At 35.5% G+C, this 19,078-nt stretch overlaps 1 protein-coding gene across 1 annotated transcript; it reads right to left on the bottom strand.

Annotated features, from left to right (window-relative positions):
- Window positions 1-3,568: 3,568 nt before the first annotated feature.
- LOC130828817 (uncharacterized) lies at window positions 3,569-16,895 on the bottom strand. Its single transcript, XM_057694820.1, has 4 exons — window positions 16,779-16,895; window positions 10,182-10,271; window positions 9,617-9,884; window positions 3,569-4,206 (listed from the first exon to the last, which is right to left on the bottom strand). The coding sequence occupies exons 1-4, from the start codon at window positions 16,819-16,821 to the stop codon at window positions 3,888-3,890; spliced, it is 720 nt and encodes a 239-aa protein (XP_057550803.1). The 5' UTR covers window positions 16,822-16,895; the 3' UTR covers window positions 3,569-3,887.
- Window positions 16,896-19,078: the final 2,183 nt, after the last annotated feature.

The following is a 19,078-nucleotide window of genomic DNA, read 5'->3' as shown; positions in this document are numbered from 1 at the left end:
GTCTGTAGTCAAATGCGACGATCTCATGGTAGTTTGCCTTCTCGGTGTTACGGGTGATAATTCGAGTGGCGTGCGAAGTGTACTTATTTCCCCCAATTAGCCATGCGGTCTCGGGGTTTGAAATATGCAGTGCCTTCAAGAAGCGTGGAAGAAGAGGATAAGAATCTTCCCATGTACCATAGATGGAGAGAAGGGCTTGCTGTTTAGCACACCATGCCCACTTATAGGTCACTTCGACACCAAATTGGTCTTTTACCATTTGACGCACGACAGAGACCTTAATTGATGGGTCTTGAGCAACACAACTTCTAATAAGATTGTTAATCACGGAAGATGTCAAATGAATGTGTCCAGCTGACACATTTTCAGTATGTAACACACAACCCCCATGCTTCCCTTTATACGTAACAATCTCCCATGATGGTGAATAGGAGCTCTTCGTAGCCCTAAGCCTCCAATCACACCCTCTCTTACACTTCAACGTGAGCACGGTTTGATTTGAAGTCTCAGTTCGGTACTCAACGTTCCTACGAATATGATACAATCTAACAGCGTCCAACAAGGCATCCTTGTTGTCAAACATCATACCCTTTTGAAACTCTCCTTCGTCGGTGTAGGTTGTATCACAATCCCAAGACCTCCAAGAGTTGTCCTCAATGTGTTCATCTAGAGGGGGAACCAGTGCATAGCGTGTAGGAGCAACGATTGTTGGAATGTTTCCTAAGGTCATGTCATTAGCTAGAGCCTCCTCGTCAACACCCACATCGTCCTCAGACGGAGCTTCTACGAATTCATTACTCTCACTATTAACATCATCCCACGGCTCATTTGTATCTTCTAAGTTCAAAGTATCATCATTTGTGACTTGAAATTGAAGTTGATTGGGTTCATTAGAAGGATAAGAGGAAGATGGCATTAAGGGATTTTGGGTTTCTTGGGTAGGGAAGGGCGTATGAGAAGGAGCAGAAGAAGTTATATTCATGAATGCATTTGTTTCCACAACATTGATATCTTCATTCCCTAGGGGTACCTCTTCTACATATAACTCTAAAGAAGGACTAGGGGTAGACCTTGAATATACCCACATTGCATCTATAGCCTCCTCATCCTCAAGCGGAAAAGCTAACAAATCTCCTTTAAGATTGTACTTAAAACTTAAATTGACAGTACTTCTTTTAGTGTCAATCCCAATCCTGGAGCATATAAAATGTTTAAATTCATTCAAATCCATGTATGAATTGCATGCAAACAATTTACGTCTTCCCCCAACATACTTAACATTGTTACTAGTTGATCGAATTGAACCATTCCAAAAGCATACAACAGTCACACGAAATGAATCCATTTCTACAACAACACATACAAAATCAACATCACCATCATGTTCATAAATATATTACCACTATACATTTTAAATTCAACAACAAATTCTCGAACAAACTTTTAATTACGAAGATCAAATTCGAATAACAACTACATTCGACATATTCGTAGAGTTTAAGTGTAAACGACCACTATACATGACATACATTTTAAAATCAACACCAAATAAAAAAATTTATAATAAAAACGTACCTCAATAAGCTGTAGATCAACAAGACTTAGTAAATTGCAAGTTTATGAACCTACATTAATGTAAAATTTGATTAAAATTCAGCAAAACCAACATTTAAAAATAAACCCTAATTTTTCTAAAATTGAAACAAAACAAAAAAAAAATTACCTTAAGTCGATGTACGAAGCTTACAGAACTAATTAGTGATACAAATTTCGAATTTGATGACTTTAGTTGAAGGATTAAATGTGCTTTTAATGGAGGAAGAAGGAAGCAAATGTCGTGAGTGGTTTTGAAGAAAATAAACTCGTATACTGGAATGAGGAAGAAGGAAAAAAAAATAAAAGGCCCAAAGTCGCTGTTAGTAACAGCGACTTAAGGAGTTGACTGGTCAACTCCTTAAGTCGCTGTTACTAACAGCGACTTTGGGGTTTTAATTTTTCTTTTTTTTTTTTTTCCTCTTTCGCTGTTACTAACAGCGATTTTACCCGAGGCTAGGCTTGGATGTACGGCCGCTTATTTTGGGAAATAAGTTTTCACGAACCTTATTTTTGAAATTAAGTTGTTTATTGATCTTACTTTTTTCAAATTTTCCCTTTGAATGGACTTATTTTATTGGGCTCTAAAAAAATGTTGGTTAGTTTGGCTTAAGAGGTAAAATTAGCAACCAACCAACAATGCTGTATCATTTTGACATTTTTCTTAGTTCAAGTACTATTTATTGTACTTTATAAAAAAATTAATAGTCTCTAACCCAATGCATCACACCTGACACTAATCCGATCAGCCATTTTTTTCCTAGGTTGTTCTTGTTCGGTCAAATTCTGATTTTCTATTGATGTTTTGAATTGAATTCCACTTTTTTCAGTCGATTTTCGGATCAATTTCTGATCGAATAAAAAAATCATAGTTCTAGTATTTACCATGGCTCCATGAGTGTTTGAATAAATGCCTAATTTATTTTTCTCAAAACTATAGATAGTCATTTATTGAAACAATGCTTAAGGGTGAAATTTACAAATAAATTTCTATTATTCAATTTTTTTTAAAAAAATCTCTTATAAAATTAGATCTATTTTCTAAAAAATAGACAATGATACCATAAACTTAGTAGAAAAAATTTACCATGAATAATACAATATTAAAATTTTTTTTTCCTGCAATAATATCAACTACTGATTAACCATGAATAACATATAGTTTAAAAAAAATTAAAAAAATATAGAAAATCACGATCTCTCTTCCTTTCCACATCGATACCCCACCCCAACAGCCGCCACCCCAGCAGCCACCAGCCTTTTCCCCAGCAACCCTCTCCCCACCCTGCCCCACCCAACCGCACCTCCCCACCACTAGACCACACAACACACGACACACCCCTCTCCCCAACCTCTTCACCTTCCCTTCCCCTTTTCCCCACCCTAGCAAGCCTCCCACACCACTTCCCCAATGCAACAGCCTCCCAAACTACACCCCTACCAACCATTGTACCACCATCTTTAGACAATCTTTCTATATTTCAGATTCACCCTTAAACCCAGACCCATCTTTGAACCCTGACCCACCCTCAAACCCACAATAACCTCTAGCCTAGACCACCCTGTAATCAGTCAACCATTGAAACCAAATAACCCACAATTGCTTGAAGCGAGGGAAAGGGATAAGGATGGGTGGCTGAAAATGGGAGGTATTTAATGGATCTTGAATTGCAGTTGTTGTGGAAGTTGATCGGGTCAAGTGAGGGTTGGGAAAGTCATGCATGTGGGGGGATGGTTTGGGGTGGCCAATGGCGGGAGAGGTGGAGGGGATAGGGCCCCAGTGGGTAGAAGGGTTAGGGGAGGGTTTTATTCTATATTATTTATTTTTTTCTCTTTGTTGCCAAATTACCTATAATAGTAGTAGATAGGGGGACTTATTTGGATGCTAGAGGAAACCAATGCTCAAAATTAATATTATTTATGATTAATCAAAAATTACAAAAAAAAAAAACATGAAAGACATTATTCACAGTAATTTTTCCAACTTAGTATTACCCCCATCAAGTAATTCTAGGCGTGAGAACTTGCAATTTAAGAGAAATTTGAATACAATTTTGAGATAATGGTCATACATCATGCTACTTAACCCAAATCCCAAGACCGGTATTGAACTATTGCATGACTCAAGTACTTAACCTATAAAAATTATACAGAACCCAATTCAACAGACCCATTTGACGGGTCTAACTGATATAAGAAAGTAATTATGAGGGGAGAGGCCAAGGGAAGGGCCTTGGGAATTGGATTTATGAACAACTTCAATTTGCCACGCATACAACATCATCCACAAACAATTAATCAGAATCTGAATCATGTCTTCTCTTCTCCTTTTCCTTCCGACGTTTCCTCTTGTCATCAGAGTCACGAGAATGCCGCTTCTCATGCTTTTCATGCTTCTTGTGCTTCTTCTCGTCATGCTTGTCACGCCTCCTGTCTTCATGCTTCTCTCGCTTCCTCTCGTCATGCTTTCTCTTCTTATGTTTACCTTCTTCGTCAGACTCCTGCTTAAACACTTTCTTTGAAACCTCCTCATGGGCAGACGCATCTGTCTCAACGATAGTACCTTGGATGGTTTGCTGAAAAGAACTTGACGTGTCCATTGTACGAGGAGCTCTAATATCAGAAGAACAAGAAACTTTAAAAATAAATAAATAAATAATAATAAATTGTGAAACTTCAGCTTAGTAAAATGGGTAAAGCGTACTGCAAAATCATGTCCCCTCTAAATTCATGAAACTACATACTGCACGAGCAAAGGAATTTAAAGCTGAGAAACACAGGGAATATCATGAGATCAAAAGTTCCCAGAAAGGTTTTTTCCACTTCAAAAATAAACATATTCTACGCACTTCCAGCTCCAAATTTAATTAATACCTTATTTTTTTGGTCCAAATTTAATTAATACCTTATTTTTTTGGTCCAAATTTTATTGATAGTTGATACTTGATACATTTCTTTTATAGCTGGCTTTTCTCTCATCGACCCTAGAAACGAACCTACATAGATGCATTTGTACTACATTTTTAATTATGCAACTATATAATACAATTTTAGCATACAACTATATATTTTCAACCCTGAATTCTGTACTACATAATAAATTAGTCAAAATACTTATCAATTAATCTTTGAATAAATGAAATATAAGTCTGGTCAGTATCTTTCTAAAAGAAAACAAATTTAGCGTCCTCAGTCTTAATAAGACAATGCAACAGTCTATACTAGCCCCAACCGACTAGGATTTACAGACAAAAACTATCTGCAAAAAGTAAATTTCTAGGCTAAAAAACTATTGTTGTTCAAGTGAACTGTCGGATGTGTTCTTAAACTTACAGTAAAACGTACATTCAGGTGGGGGGAGATGGGGGACAAGCAAACTAGAGGAAGAGTACAGGAAATCCAAAGAGATATCTAAGTCACCATCAATTCCAATAAGAAAAATGTAGACAGAACTGTAGTCATTTTGTAAACAACCATTCAATGGAATTCATGCCATTATGCTCCAGCTAGACAGACTAAACACACTATTTACCTTTGTGGCTCAAAGGTGAGTGCAAAAACAACAGGCAATCAATATTGTTTACGATTCAGAGAGTAGAAAAGAGACTACAGAATTACAGATTACACTTTAACAAGTTAGAAACTTTGATTTTCCCTAAATATAAGACCTTCAGGGTTTACTATGGCTTATACTTGTGGCTGTAAATGCACATAAACAAATGTATATACAGTTCTGAGTGAATGGTGGAATGCTTTTATACAAAAACGTTGAAATTAAAGTAAAAATTACTGCAAAGAATGTGTGGAAGATTATTTATTCCAACTTCCCACCATTTTGCACCACAAAATACACTACATATACAAGTTCTTCCTTAATGTCTGAAACTCTTATCGCCCGTTGAGTAATAAGTCAGATATAGAGGTAATGTTAAATTTTTTAGTGTAAGTTCACATAAAAAATAGAAAAAGGAATGATCTAAAAATCTGCTTTCCAAATGAGGTGGTTCATCTTATAATTGCATAAAAGATCTAAAACATTTGTCATTATAATGCAAAGGCAAAGCCAATAATATAGCAAAAATGACACAAGCATTATGTTTAATTAATCAATATCTAATTGTTATCAAAAGAAGCGAAGAGAAAACGACGAAACAACCAAAAGAAGAGAAGACTGAAATTTCGAAAAAGAGGAAAACTGAAAGAACAAAAAAGATAAACAAGCAGTAAAAGCTAGACAAAATATCAAAATAAAAGAAATATTCAAAGAAAAAATGAAAGCCAAAAAATCGAAGTTGTCAGAGGAAACAAAAAGAAAAAATATGAAAAATCCACAAAAAAGGATATAAAAAGAAGAAAAGAACACATAAATGAATGTACCAAACCATGGTTGAGGCACTGGGAGATAAGTCTAATAAGGTTGTTATCCTGGTCTCCCTAGTTGTTTAGTTGTAGTCACACAAGCTCAACCGCAGCAAGATTCCGAGCTATATAACTTTTCTAATATATACTACTGTCTCCCTAAGCGAATTTGTACACAAACCAAAGAAAAGAAAATTGGAGTATTATAGTATGGTATTGTAGGTGGGGTCATATCCTTGTAATGACCTGATATTTGGAATATTAGGTTTACGAAGGGGTAATTTAGATAATTACTATGTTAGGGGTAACTTGGGAAATAAATAGTAATTTTATTATAAATAAGGGGAATACGAGAGTTATTATAATCATTAAAATTGTAAACACATTGTGGGTGAGTTTTATACTCAATTAGGAGATTTCAAGCTTCTCGAAGTGCTTGATTTATCTTAGGTTATTTTGTACTCATCCTTTTATCATCCAATTTTAAACATAATTTCTCTTTTTGTTCTTTATTATTTTATTTCTAATTTACTTTTTTAGTCAATTAATCAGTTCATAGTAAATATGGAATTAGAGCAGTGCGATTCCGATGACCGGAATCTCACCGGAGATGTCGCAAATCCTGAAAATACAAAGGTAGCTAATCTAGATGCATTTTTTGGGCGTTTTGGGAACGAAAATCCACCCTTAGAGATGCTCAAAAGGGTTGTCCAAGATAATGTCATTCAATCTTTCAAATCAACCTCTATGAAGGATATTTATGAAAAATGGGGAAAAGGAATTTGAATTTCGTAATGAACAATTAGAGGAAGAAAAACTTTCGAGACACAATAGTAGCCACAAGGCATATTCAATGCTCTACCTCCATGATGGAATGAAGAATGAACTCAAGGTAATTCTTTACCATGAAATAACAAAAGAGGCTAATAATAAAGTGGAAGATCTGGAAAAATGTGAAGATCAGCTAATAAATTTGGATGAAAAAATGGAGTATAAAAGTAGAAAAACAAGAGTTATGAGTAAGATAAGACTAAGAAACGAAAGTACACAGAAGAGAAAAGTAAAAAAAAAAATCAGAAACGGCACTAGAAATGGGAGAAAAAAGTCAACAATGGAGAAAAAAGCAACAGAAGCAGCAAAAAGAAAAAAATAAGGAAAAAGAAAGGAGATTGGCCCGATTCCGATGAGCCCAAAATAAGCGAAAATGGTTGTGGGAATCAGTTTGGTATTCAAGGAGAGAGACATTGTGAGTCATGTGTGTAACGGAAGTGGTGGTGGACTGGGCTGGTGGTATCGGAACCAAGAGAAGAGAGAGATGAGGCTGCAGTTCGGTGCAAGAAAAAGTCGAGTATGGGAAAAGAAGAATCGGGAAGAGAGGAGGAAAACGAAGGTGGTGGAAGCCGCATTATAACCTGGTCAAGTAAAATTGTCGCCGGAAAAAGCGGTGGTGTTGGCGAGGGAAATATGACAGAGATAATTTTTAGGGCTTGGGGAAAAGATGGAATTAGGAGAAAGGTGAACCAAGGTGGTGGCAGCTAGGTTTTGGACATGGTCGTCGACGGATGGACGAGAGAATTTGACGCCAAAAATATCTACTGGCGGAAGAAGCAAGGCAAAGAGAGGGAAGGGGTTGTCGGCGGCAATATGAGAAGGAATTCAGATCTAGGAAAAAGATTTCTAGGGTTTAGGGGAAAGGAAAAATTGAAGAGAATAGAGAAGGGAGGCGACCGGGCGACGAGAAAGGCTGTCGGAGTTTCGTGTAAGGTTGCTGACGTGTGGAAGTTGACAAGTTGTAGGGCTGCCGTTGAGAAGGGAAAGGGGGCTGACAGATTTTTTTAGGATTTGTGGGTTAAAGGAGAGAGAGTGGAATAAAGAAGATAGGGGCAGGAATGAAAGCTGGCAGCTAGAGTTTACTTTTAAACTTGTGGATGACGTCATTGATGATGTCAGCACCAATACGTCGGCAACATTTCTTCATCCGATATTGGCATCTTATTGAAGCAGCTCATCCTGCCTCGTCAAAGCTTCATGTATAGCCTTTTTGGTTGCAATTAACTCTGCCTCCAATGCATCCAGACGACATACAACAGCATTCAACAACTCCTTCTCAAACGACATTTCAGAAGGTTTAGATTGAAGTGTATCAAATTTCTTCCAAATTTGATGAGCAGTGACCTGGTTGCAATTTTTGAATTCGTGATAAAAATAGACCAAATCATTTAAAGCCCAAATCCTTTTGCAAAATGGGAGATTTTCAACCCACTTCAATTCGTTTTCACTCCAATTTTAAGTTTTGACCCATTTATTTCTCAATCTCACTTCCCATTTCCTAAATTTAATTTTCAGACTGAACTAATCTTACGCTCACTCAAGCTAATCAATTACAGAATATCCTTTCTCGACCATTTATTCTCCTCATCTTTTTTGTTAACGGTGGAAGGCCAAGCTAATTTTTATCCACCTTGAGGGCAAGGTGGAACTTTAGGCGGACGGTATTGCAATGACTTGATATTTGGAATATTGGGTTTATGTCTTTACGAAGAGGTGATTTAGGTAATTGCTATATTAGGGGTACCTTGGGGAATAAGTAGTAGTTTTATTATATATAAGGGAAATTAAAGAGTTATTATAATCATGAAAATTGTAAACATATAATTTCTCTTTTTGTTCTTTATTATTTCATTTCCAATTAATAGTTTTAGTCAATTAATCAGTTCATGGGGTAATAAAGCAAAGCATGTGGGACGGGCTAAAATAGTATGTAGCAAAATCAAGAAGACTGAGAGAGTATATGAAATCAGCCAAATTGGTGAGTTGCATGGACATACTTGTTTCATGACTTTCCAATCAATCTCATACAAAGTTTTTTTTACCACATTTCTAACTAATCATCCAACATAGGACTATTTTAAAGGTAATTTGTACTTCATGATTGGGCAAGTTAATAGGAATAAATAAAAACCAACATAGATGACATTAAACTAAAGTCATGAGTTACTCACACTTTAAGGAATATCATAAAGTTGGTTTGCAAAAAGCCTATATATCTGTCACCTGAGTTATTCTTTTCTTTAGATTCCAAATATGGATAATCCAATTACTTGTAGACTTTATCTCTATTAAGGAGGAAGAGGAACTTATTTAAACTAAGGCACAATGACCCAATTTAAGGTGGTTTTGACAACTTTTTCTTTTAAGGTAGTTGTTCAAAACCCAAGTACGTTCAAGGAAGTGTTTGACCAAAACTAACAAAAACGCAATTAATTACCTAAAAATATAAGTCATCCCTGACCAATATTTACTCTCAATAATCTAAAAAACATGTTATATTAGAAATTGAACCTCGTGTTCCTTTTCAATAGCAAGCGCTAAGAATCTATCTTAATGTTTCCATGTGAAATATTTTTAGGATAAAACAAATGTCTCCCGTTTCAATAGCAAGCACTATGAACATTTTTTACATAAAGCCAGGTCAAGAAAAAAAAATTTTCAAGGATAAAATTATTAGTATAGACATATGGATAATGCCTATATATGTTAGCTATTTAAATGATATCTGATAATTCAAGGATGATGTTGTCAACGAAAACTTACTAAAAGTTCACCAAGGCAGATACACAAGTAGAAAAGCAGTGAGGAGACATACAATATCCCTAAATCTTACCTAGCAAAACCAAGTCCATGGACTTGTGCAGCTTCAGCATGACCTGCACCTAAATCCTCAGCAGTTGACCCACGCTTTACGAGTTCAGAAAACTCATGCTTATCAAGACGATTCCCTTGAGGTCGGTTAGAGCGTTTTGGAGCAAAACCCAAAGCTTCCCTCATTAACTGCTCTTCTTCTTCTTTAACCTTTTGAATCTCTGCCTTGAGGGCATCCTGTTCCGTCCCCTCAGATTTCTTGTCTCTATTATACCAAAACAAATCTTTGCCTGTTCAAGCAATATAAAGTTTTAAACCCTAACATCACAATCAAAATGTTCCTGAACAATGCAACAATATAGAGTAAAAATAGGATTGATGTGTACAAACTATAATTTTAACAATCGTGTAAAGACTTATTTGGGCAAGATTATAATGGATTTTGGTAAATATAGCATAAAAATGGAAAATAATGTTAATTGATTAACATAAAAGTACTCAGACATGAGATTATTTCATGTATAATGGACATCTATCAAATAAACACTTTATCTACATAGAAGGAATTGAAAAAATATTTTTATTACCTTTCTGCCATCTCCCAACTGGAGCCTTGATACTGTGACCCAAATAATTTTCTCTGTGCTTATCAACTTTCACATCATCCCATTTAAATTCTGAAAAGAAAGAATAACCATTAAAGCATTAAGTAAAGCATAAACAAAATTATATTAGGAAAAAATGTCACAGACAAGTCGAACAAACCACAAAAGAATTACATTTATACAATCCAAATCTTAATTCAAGAAAAGAGAATGCATAAAACCACAATATTATCACTTCATTTCAAGAATGAAACCTCAAGGGACAGAGAGCTCACTTCACATTCACTTAGAAACTTCATACATTTACCTTATGTTTTCCCAAATCCTCATTGAACGTCAAGTTACAATATCCAAATCAGACACTCGTACACAATTATGATACTTTGACCTTTCTTTAGGGGCAAAAATTAAGGAAATATTCACAAAATAGTTTGGTCAGACACTGAAGATTCATCTCTATGACGTGGAGGCTGAAGTCTAAGTCCAACATGAGTACGTGAGTTTGAGATTCAAGCAGCATCCTTTACTATCATTTTCCAAGGGAAATTCTACGACATGACACAAAGAAAGAAAGGATGAGGAAACATGCCCCATGAGTACGAGTGCCTCAAGTACATGAGGCTTTGACCCTTTATTGAAGCGAATTCAGTCCTTTATTCTCCTTCCCAATTCGGTTGATTCTAATGGAGAGCATGTAGCGATATCTTACCACACTCCCATAAGCTTGATTTAAGGATGCTAGGTGTAATAGATGTGGCTTGATGGAATCAACACTTCATTTGATGAGAGATTGTGGTTATGCTAAGAGTGTGTGGGACCGTGAGTGTTTAAATTTTAATTGCCACTCACGTTGTGGTAGTTTAGAGGATGCCTTTGGTGTTTCATACTTCAAAAATGGAGGAGCAAGTGGGATTGGACATAATTGCAAGCATGACAAATATGAACAGCTAGAAATGATCTCTTTTAGCATTTATTTCTTCAATCTGAGGTCTCTTGAGTTCAAATTTAGATCTTTATATGACATTTTGATAGTTATATGTGTACGTTTTGTATCTCTTACTAGAATGGTCGTCCCGAACTTCAGTGTGCTCAATTTATGATACTCCTACCTCGCAATTTGGGAAAAACTCATGCTTAGAGTTTGCAGGGATGAATTTGGGGGAAACGTTTTAGCGAAGAGTCAAACTCTTGTGCATGATTGGAACCTAGAACCTGCTGAATTTACCACCGCAAAGATGGCCATGAATGTTATGGTGGAACTTGGTTGATAGCATGTTATTTTGATTATTCAGAGTGATGCCTAGATTATTGTCGATGTACTTAAGAATGATAACGGGTTATTTCATTAAAACAACATTCCATTGCCTCAAAGCAATTATGTAGCTCCCACCTTGCCTCCAATTCAAACAGATCACAAAGGGACATATGTGCAAAACCTTACCAAAATAATAGAGTTTTTATAACTAAGCCTTAATAAAAACAAAACTTCACATGAATAAAAAAGTTTATATGTATTAATGAGTCATATCACTATATTCAATTGTAATCCAAAACCAAAACAACAACGATAACGCTAAAGCCTTAATCCCAACAATACTAGATCAACTAAGTGAAACAAAACAAAGAAACATAGGAAAAATTATATCATAAACCAAGACTAATCTTTGCCTTGTAAAAAAAAAACCATCTCTAATTTGAAGTCTATAATACCCTTCATTAAGTCATTAGTCATTCAACTTAGACAGTCAAATGACGTCTCCGGTCTCTCTAACGTGTACAAGGTATATAGTAGAATATCTATCAAATGTATGCATGATTGAGATTCATACCTCATCCAGACAAAACATGATATAAATGACAATGAATGTAATATCTCACGTCCTGCATTTTAACAAGAGTAAAAAAACAAATCATCCTAACCTTGGCTCTAAGCCTTAGTTGATATTTTATTCAGATGAGAACAGACTTTAGCAGTAAAAAAGATATTGCACTAGATAAATATACACTATAAGCAATAAAATAAACAAAAACAAGAAGCATATATTGCTTGCTAGGGGTAAAAAGCAATCCACATCAAAAAGAGATAAACTGAAAAGGAAACGAGGATATGAGACAAAAAAAACACAGGAAAACTCTACAATTCATTACCCAAAATCCTAAAAAAAAACGTCATTCCTCCCAAATAGTTTGATATTGCAACCACTTTTCCACGAGCACAAGACCCTAACACTCAAGTCACTAATAGGCTATATTTAACAGGCTATCAAACTTATAACTTATAAGCTACTTGCTCACTTTTTTAGCAAAATGTAACTAAAAACTCATCGACACAACAGCTTCGTAAACCCTAACATTTTCTTAAAAATCTGTTATGTTTGTGACTCATAATCTCATTATGTTGATCGTGATGTTGTGAAGTATATATGCTTGGTATAAATGGGCAAGTGAAGGAACTTGTGTTTGGATACAAAACAGAAACTGTAAGAATGTTGCTGCCTTCCCCACTCTAGTCGTGGCTTGATCTCAATAGGTGGCTCGACCCAGTTGAGCGTATCACTCAACCAAAGGCTTCTATTGAGCAAGGCTACTGTTTTGCACAGGATTTATATTGCTTGTTGTCTTTCCTATCATAGTACTATATAAACTCCATCTCTACATCAAGCAATGATTATTGAGTGAATTACAATGTAATCAAGAGAGGAAAAACCATTGTAATCCTTCAAGTAAGAGAGACTAATCTAGATAGAGAGGGAGTCACAAAATTTGGGTTCTTGAGTAAATTGGGAATTTTCAATTACTCTTGTAATCTCTATAATTTTTCATCTCCATTGTTAGAATGGATTAGAGTGTGTAATCAAGAACTAATCAATACAATTGTCTTCATTCTTTGGGTCGGTTTTATAGTCTAATATCAATTCGATATTAGGATTTTCCTACCTTACAATTCTTAGTGTGTTTGATTATTCTCTTTACATTTTGCAATCTTTATCATACTATGTAGTTAGAATCTTTATTGAAGAGCATTTGCTCTAGCAATTAGTATCAAGAGCTTGAGTTAAAATCCTTGAGAAAGTTATAATTCCATTGATTTACGGTTTGTTTAGAGATTCTTGATTAGGTTCTTAGTAACCATGGGTGTTACAAAGTTTGAGTTAGAGTTGTTTCATAGGAATGTTCATTTTGGGTTATGGAAACTTAAGATGAAGGCTATCTTGGTGCAAAACGGGTATGTGAAAGCTTTGTTGAGGAAGTCCAAGAAACCACCAAGAATGTCCATGGAAGATTTTTAAGAGATTGATTTGAAGGCACTTTCCATAATGAATTTGTGTCTTTCTAATAGTGTACTTAGAGAGGTCGCAAAGGAGGAGACAACGGCGGGTCTTCGGTTGAAGCTAGAGTCATTGTACATGACTAAATCGGTGGCAAATCGCTTGTTTTTGAGGAGTAAGCTTCATGATCTTCATCTTGAAGAAGGTAGTTCTCTTAAATCACATATAGATGAATTTGATTCAATTGTGATGGATTTGTCTAACCTTGATGTGAATCTTGATGATGAGGATCTAGCGATAAAATTGTTGTGCGCCCTACCTAAATAGGGCAAGCATTTTAGGGAGACAATTTTGTATGGGAAAGATGTGTTGACTCTTGAGGATGTAAAGGGGGCTTTGCTACAAAGGGAGTTGATTGAGAATCAATTGACTAAGAGTGACAAAAACTCACATGATGGTGAGAGCCTTGAAGTAAAGGATAGACCTTGTGGGAAGAGTAGTTCTAAGTTTTAAGGCAAGAATGTCATATGCTATAATTGTCAAAAGAAGGGCCATGTGAAGAGGGATTGCCCGATGAAGGGTAAGAACAAAGATAAGGAGAGTGTTGGTTTTTCTTATGAGGATTCGGCGGCCATTGTTCATAGTGATTGTTATGATGATTTTGTTCTTGTTGTTGAGTCAAGTGAAAGGTTTTATGATAGATAGATTCTTGATTCGGGTAGTTCATTTCATGTCACACCTCATAGACATTGGTTCTCCACATAAATGTTAAGGCTCAAGGTGGAGTGGTACACATGGGCAGCAATGCGGTGTGCAATGTTCTCTCGGTGCCTTGATAGATGGATTCTTGATATCACTAGGTGCCTTGGTTAGTGATGGCAGTAGATGCATTCTTGATAAGGATAGATTGGTTGTCACTAATGGGTTTCAAGTAGTGATGAAGAGCAAGAAGAAAGGGTCACTTTATGAGCTAGTTGGGTCGATGGATGAGGGTTGGCATGGTCAAAAGGTTCTTTGTTGTCCAACGAGCATCATATTTCTTTGTGGCATTTGAAACATGGGCATATAAATGAGAGAGACTTTGGGGTTCTATCCAAGAATGATCTATTTGGTGAGAGATGTATGAGTTCTCTTGGATCTTGTGAGCTTGGTGTTCTTTACAAGCAAAAATGGGTTAGCTTCAAGATGGTTGTAAATAGAACATGTTCTCTCGGTTGTAGTCACTTGGTGATGTGGAGTCTTTTCTTGGTTCAATCACATGGTATCTACCGGTGTTTGCTTACTTTGAAGAAAGTGTGGGTTTATTTCTTGGAGCATAGTGATGAGATCTTTAGGGTGTTCAAGGGTTGGATGATTATGGCAAAGAAGGAAACCGGAGAGCAAAGGGTTTTGGTGGATGGATGAGATATGAATAGATGGTAAGGATGGTTATGGCTCTACATGGTTTGACTCATTATTCATTGTGGTTACAAGTGGCATTAGGCGAGATGTTAGATGCCGAAGTGGTGAAGTTGGCGCTTCAAGAATACTCCGGAGTATGGTTCTTTGGTGACACGGCCTATGCTTGTATGGGAAACGATTTTGAGTCACGAGTTAAGAAGAGTATCTTCTTGAACTCCGGGAGGATCAAAAGGTACTTGCGGGATCCCTGCACATCAACATTCATGTTTTTGGTTATTTTTGTAGAGTTTACTAATCTCCGGGCTTGTGGTTCTTCTAGCGCCAAGATGAAGGTGGAGGTCGATAGCGGTGTTACTCTAGCTGAGGATAAGGTTGATGATGTGTGTGCATCTACGTTAGGTGGAGACATTCCTTTGTGTACCTTGAAGGAATGAATATCATATTCATGAAGTGATATGATAGTTGAAGATGGCATGGCAATGATGGGTAGCGATGTGATAGATCGAAGATGTGTCAACTTGGTTGATAGGGGTACATTGATGGAATGTGGTCTTATGTGTAGTCATGAGATGGTTTGCATTGATAGGAGGTTGAGGCATTTTCAAGACTTTATAGCTTGGGGCTCGGTTGTCTTGGGTAAGGTGTTTGCTCCTATGGTTCCAATGAGCTTATATTTGGAGTTATGGTGGTCTTTGATCGGAGTTGCGTTTGAACTTGGCTCAAACTCATTTAAGGGAGGGTCACCTCTTTGAGGTGGTCTTATCTTGATGATGGTTGTTTATTGGAAGATGATTGATTAATGTTGTGTTTGGCGAAATTGAGATTATTACATCAAAGTGGAGATTTGTTATGTTTGTGACTCATAATCTCATTACGTTGATCTTGATGTTATGAAGTATATATGCTTGGTATAAATGGGCGAACTTGTGTTTGGGTACGAAACAGAAACTATTAAGAATGTTGCTGCCTTCCCCACTCGAGCCGTGGCTCGACATCAGTAGGTGGCTTGACCCAGTCGAGCGGTATCACTCGACCAAAGGCTTTTGTCGAGCAAGACTACTGTTTTGCACGGGATTTATATTGCTTGTTGTCTTTCCTATCTTAGTACTGTATATACTCCCTCTCTACATCAAGCTATGATTATTAAGTGAATTACATTGTAATCAAGAGAGAAAAATACATTGTAATCCTTCAAGAGAGATTGATCTAGACAGAGGGGAGCCACAAATTAGGGTTCTTGAGTAAATTGGGGATTTTCAATTACTCTTGTAATCTTTATAGTTTTTCATCTCCATTGTTAGAATTGATTAGTGTATGTAATCAAGAACTAATCATTCTTTGGGTCGGTTAGTCTAATATTAATTTGATATTAGGATTTTCCCACATTGCAATTCTTGCTGCGTTTGATTATTCTCTTTACACTTTGCAATCTTTATCATACTTTGTAGTTAGAATCTTCATTGAAGAGCATTTGCTCTAACAAAATCTGATTTTGAATAGAGCTCACCAAAATATAACAAAACTCTCCTCTTACTATCAAACTAAGGTTCAGTCTTTGAATAAGCATGTTTTCATAATGCTTATTTTAGAAAGATAAATTTCCCCAATCAAGTTTCTACAACCCAAGATAAATATCCAATTGAAGCCAAAAGTAGATGATAAGAGTAGTTTACAAATCAATAACCACTATACAAAGTCGATAAACGTAGAAGAAACCCTGATAACAAGCCATGAAAAATATCAACAAGAAGCAAAAATTCACAAATCTACCTAAACTAGAACCCAAAAATTAGGGTTTCTGTACAAAATGGAAACAGAAAACGGAAATTCATCAAGCAAACACCAAAATTTGAAGCAATTGATTAGGTAATCGAGTATATTCAGGAGAAACAAAGAGAGGCGCACTTACGATCTCGGCCACCACGGACACCGCCTCTGCTAGGATGATACATGTTTTAAGATCATTCACGGTTTGCCTCAAAATTATTCGTTTTATCCTTTTAAATGAAAGTCATGCATATTTAAGTTGTGTATTTACTAGTCAGGTGTAAAAAAAAAGTTGATTCGACCGCCGACCTGTTGACCTGCATTATAAATACTCGGTCAAATTCTAAACAAAACTTACAGATGGCCGGATTCGGTTATTAGCCGAGAAAAAATTTTAACGGGTACACACTAACCCGCTTTTAAAAGGGACAATTCTATTTTTTTGGTTTCAAACAGCCCTAATGCCCTAAACCCTTCTTTCATTTTCAGTTTGAACTTTCCGTTTTCATTTTTTAACTTTGTATTCTTCATTTTCCGACTTCACGCCTTGTTTGCTCCAATTTCTCCTTCACAAAATCAATTTGCACTCTAGTATCCAGTCACCTTCTTCTTTTGCATTGAAGGAATTCAACACGTAAACTACTAGTCCTTCAAGATTTGTTACTTTGTTTATCTGAAATTCAATAACAGATACCTGAATTCTTGAATCAAGTTATGTCTCTTTATCAAACTTAATTATAAATTCTGGAAGTTTAGTTTAATTTTGATCTATATCAATAATCAACTAAATACATACATGTCTAATAGCTTAATTTTGAATGTTGATTAATGGTTTAGTGACTTATTAATGTCTTGAAGTTGAAGGCTAAACATTCACAATAATGTTCTGCCAAAAAAAAAGACCATGAAATTCCTAAAATTTTGCTACATAACCTCAATAAAATATGTCCAAATAATCACAAATAAAAATGGGTACCCGGTGTCCCGACCCACTTATCTAGGTACCCGAAATTCGAGTACTCGGATAAATTGGATCAGGACAAGGGCTGTTAAAATGGTACCAGACTAAGCGGGTACCTACTAATGAATACCCCAATTTACTAGGAAGAAACCCCCTAACCTCCTCTATCGCTTTTTTTTTTTCAAAAAAGAAAAACCTAGTCTTGTAAAAAAAAAACAAAAAAAAAACCCTACTCTTTATTGTTAATTTTTGGTTACCTACAACCTATGATTGATTGTAAGTTTCAATCTTTTTAGTTTTGCTTTTTTTGTTTTTTGTTACAAATAAAATTATTTCTCTTTATATTATAGAGTTATTCTATCCAATTATTAGATTAGATCTACTCATTTATTGGGTTTTAAAGTCTCTAATTGTGGGAATTTAGAGTCTAGATATCAATTTAATGGTATAAAGAGTCTTCAAAGAATTTGTCAATTATTCCTCAGCCTCTATGAAGAAGTTTGTATCAAACAGCTATGTGATAAAGGGGATGCTTCAGTGACAGATCTCCTTTATAATAAAAGTATTTCTCTATAATATCGAGTTATTGTATCCCATTATTGGATTAGATTTAACAATTTATTGGTTTTTTTTTCATGAACTTATTTATTGGGTTATAAAAAAGTCTCTTATTGTGGGAGTTTAGAGTCTAGATATCAATTTGATGGTAAAAAGGGTCTTCAAAGAATTTTTCAATTATTCCTCTACCTCTGTGGAGAAGTTTGTATCAAACAGCTATGTGATAGAGGAAATGCTTCAGTATCAGATCTTCTTTATAATAATCGTTGCTTTATCTATATAAAATTTTGTTTGATGATAATTGTTATGTATTTGATTGTACATTACTCTGTTGTAGATGTCATATGACGTTTTTATTAATGAATTATTAGGTTCCTTTCAAAAAAATTGTGCGTTTACTATATAGGTATGAATATAATGCTCCAAACTCAATGTTTACATGTTTACATTTTACTTGTTTATTTAATGTTCAAACTCGCTCCTATTATGTTTACATTTTATGTAGCAGAAACGGCACTCTCGATACATAATTAACATTAATAATTATACTTAAAATAAATAATGCGGAAGTGTAAAACTTCGAACTGCTAAAAACCATTTAAACTAAAACCGTTCAAAACATAAGTTAAAAATCTTACAACTGAGATAATATAACATAAGGTTTGCTTAAATACGATTAAAAAGAACATAAGTACAATATAGTCATCAAAGTCATCAAGTAAAATCAATGCAGCTAAGTCCTCGATAGAATAACTAAAGTTGCAGCCTGGATCGAAACTTGAGCTAAATTTTCCTGCAAAATACTGTTATCCATAATACGGATGACAGCCGATTGAATCGGTCAGCGATAAAGCCGAGTACAATTTCCTCAACAAGCTTATGACGCGATAGTTAAATCATGCTTACAAAATAATCATCAAGCA

This window comes from Amaranthus tricolor, chromosome 12, assembly GCF_026212465.1.
Source record: "Amaranthus tricolor cultivar Red isolate AtriRed21 chromosome 12, ASM2621246v1, whole genome shotgun sequence".
NCBI classification, from domain to species: domain Eukaryota; kingdom Viridiplantae; phylum Streptophyta; class Magnoliopsida; order Caryophyllales; family Amaranthaceae; genus Amaranthus; species Amaranthus tricolor.
The sequence above is the reverse complement of the archived record's forward strand: the minus strand, read 5'-3'. Positions and strand labels throughout refer to the sequence as shown.

Bases quoted from the DNA above. Each gene is read 5' to 3' on its own strand.
- LOC130828817 (XM_057694820.1), bottom strand. From the start codon at position 16,821: ATGTATCATCCTAGCAGAGGCGGTGTCCGTGGTGGCCGAGATC. The intron at 10,272-16,778 runs GTAAGTGCGCCT...CTTTCTTTTCAG, and splicing joins TGTCCGTGGTGGCCGAGATC to AATTTAAATGGGATGATGTG. The intron at 9,885-10,181 runs GTAATAAAAATA...TTGCTTGAACAG, and splicing joins AGTTGGGAGATGGCAGAAAG to GCAAAGATTTGTTTTGGTAT.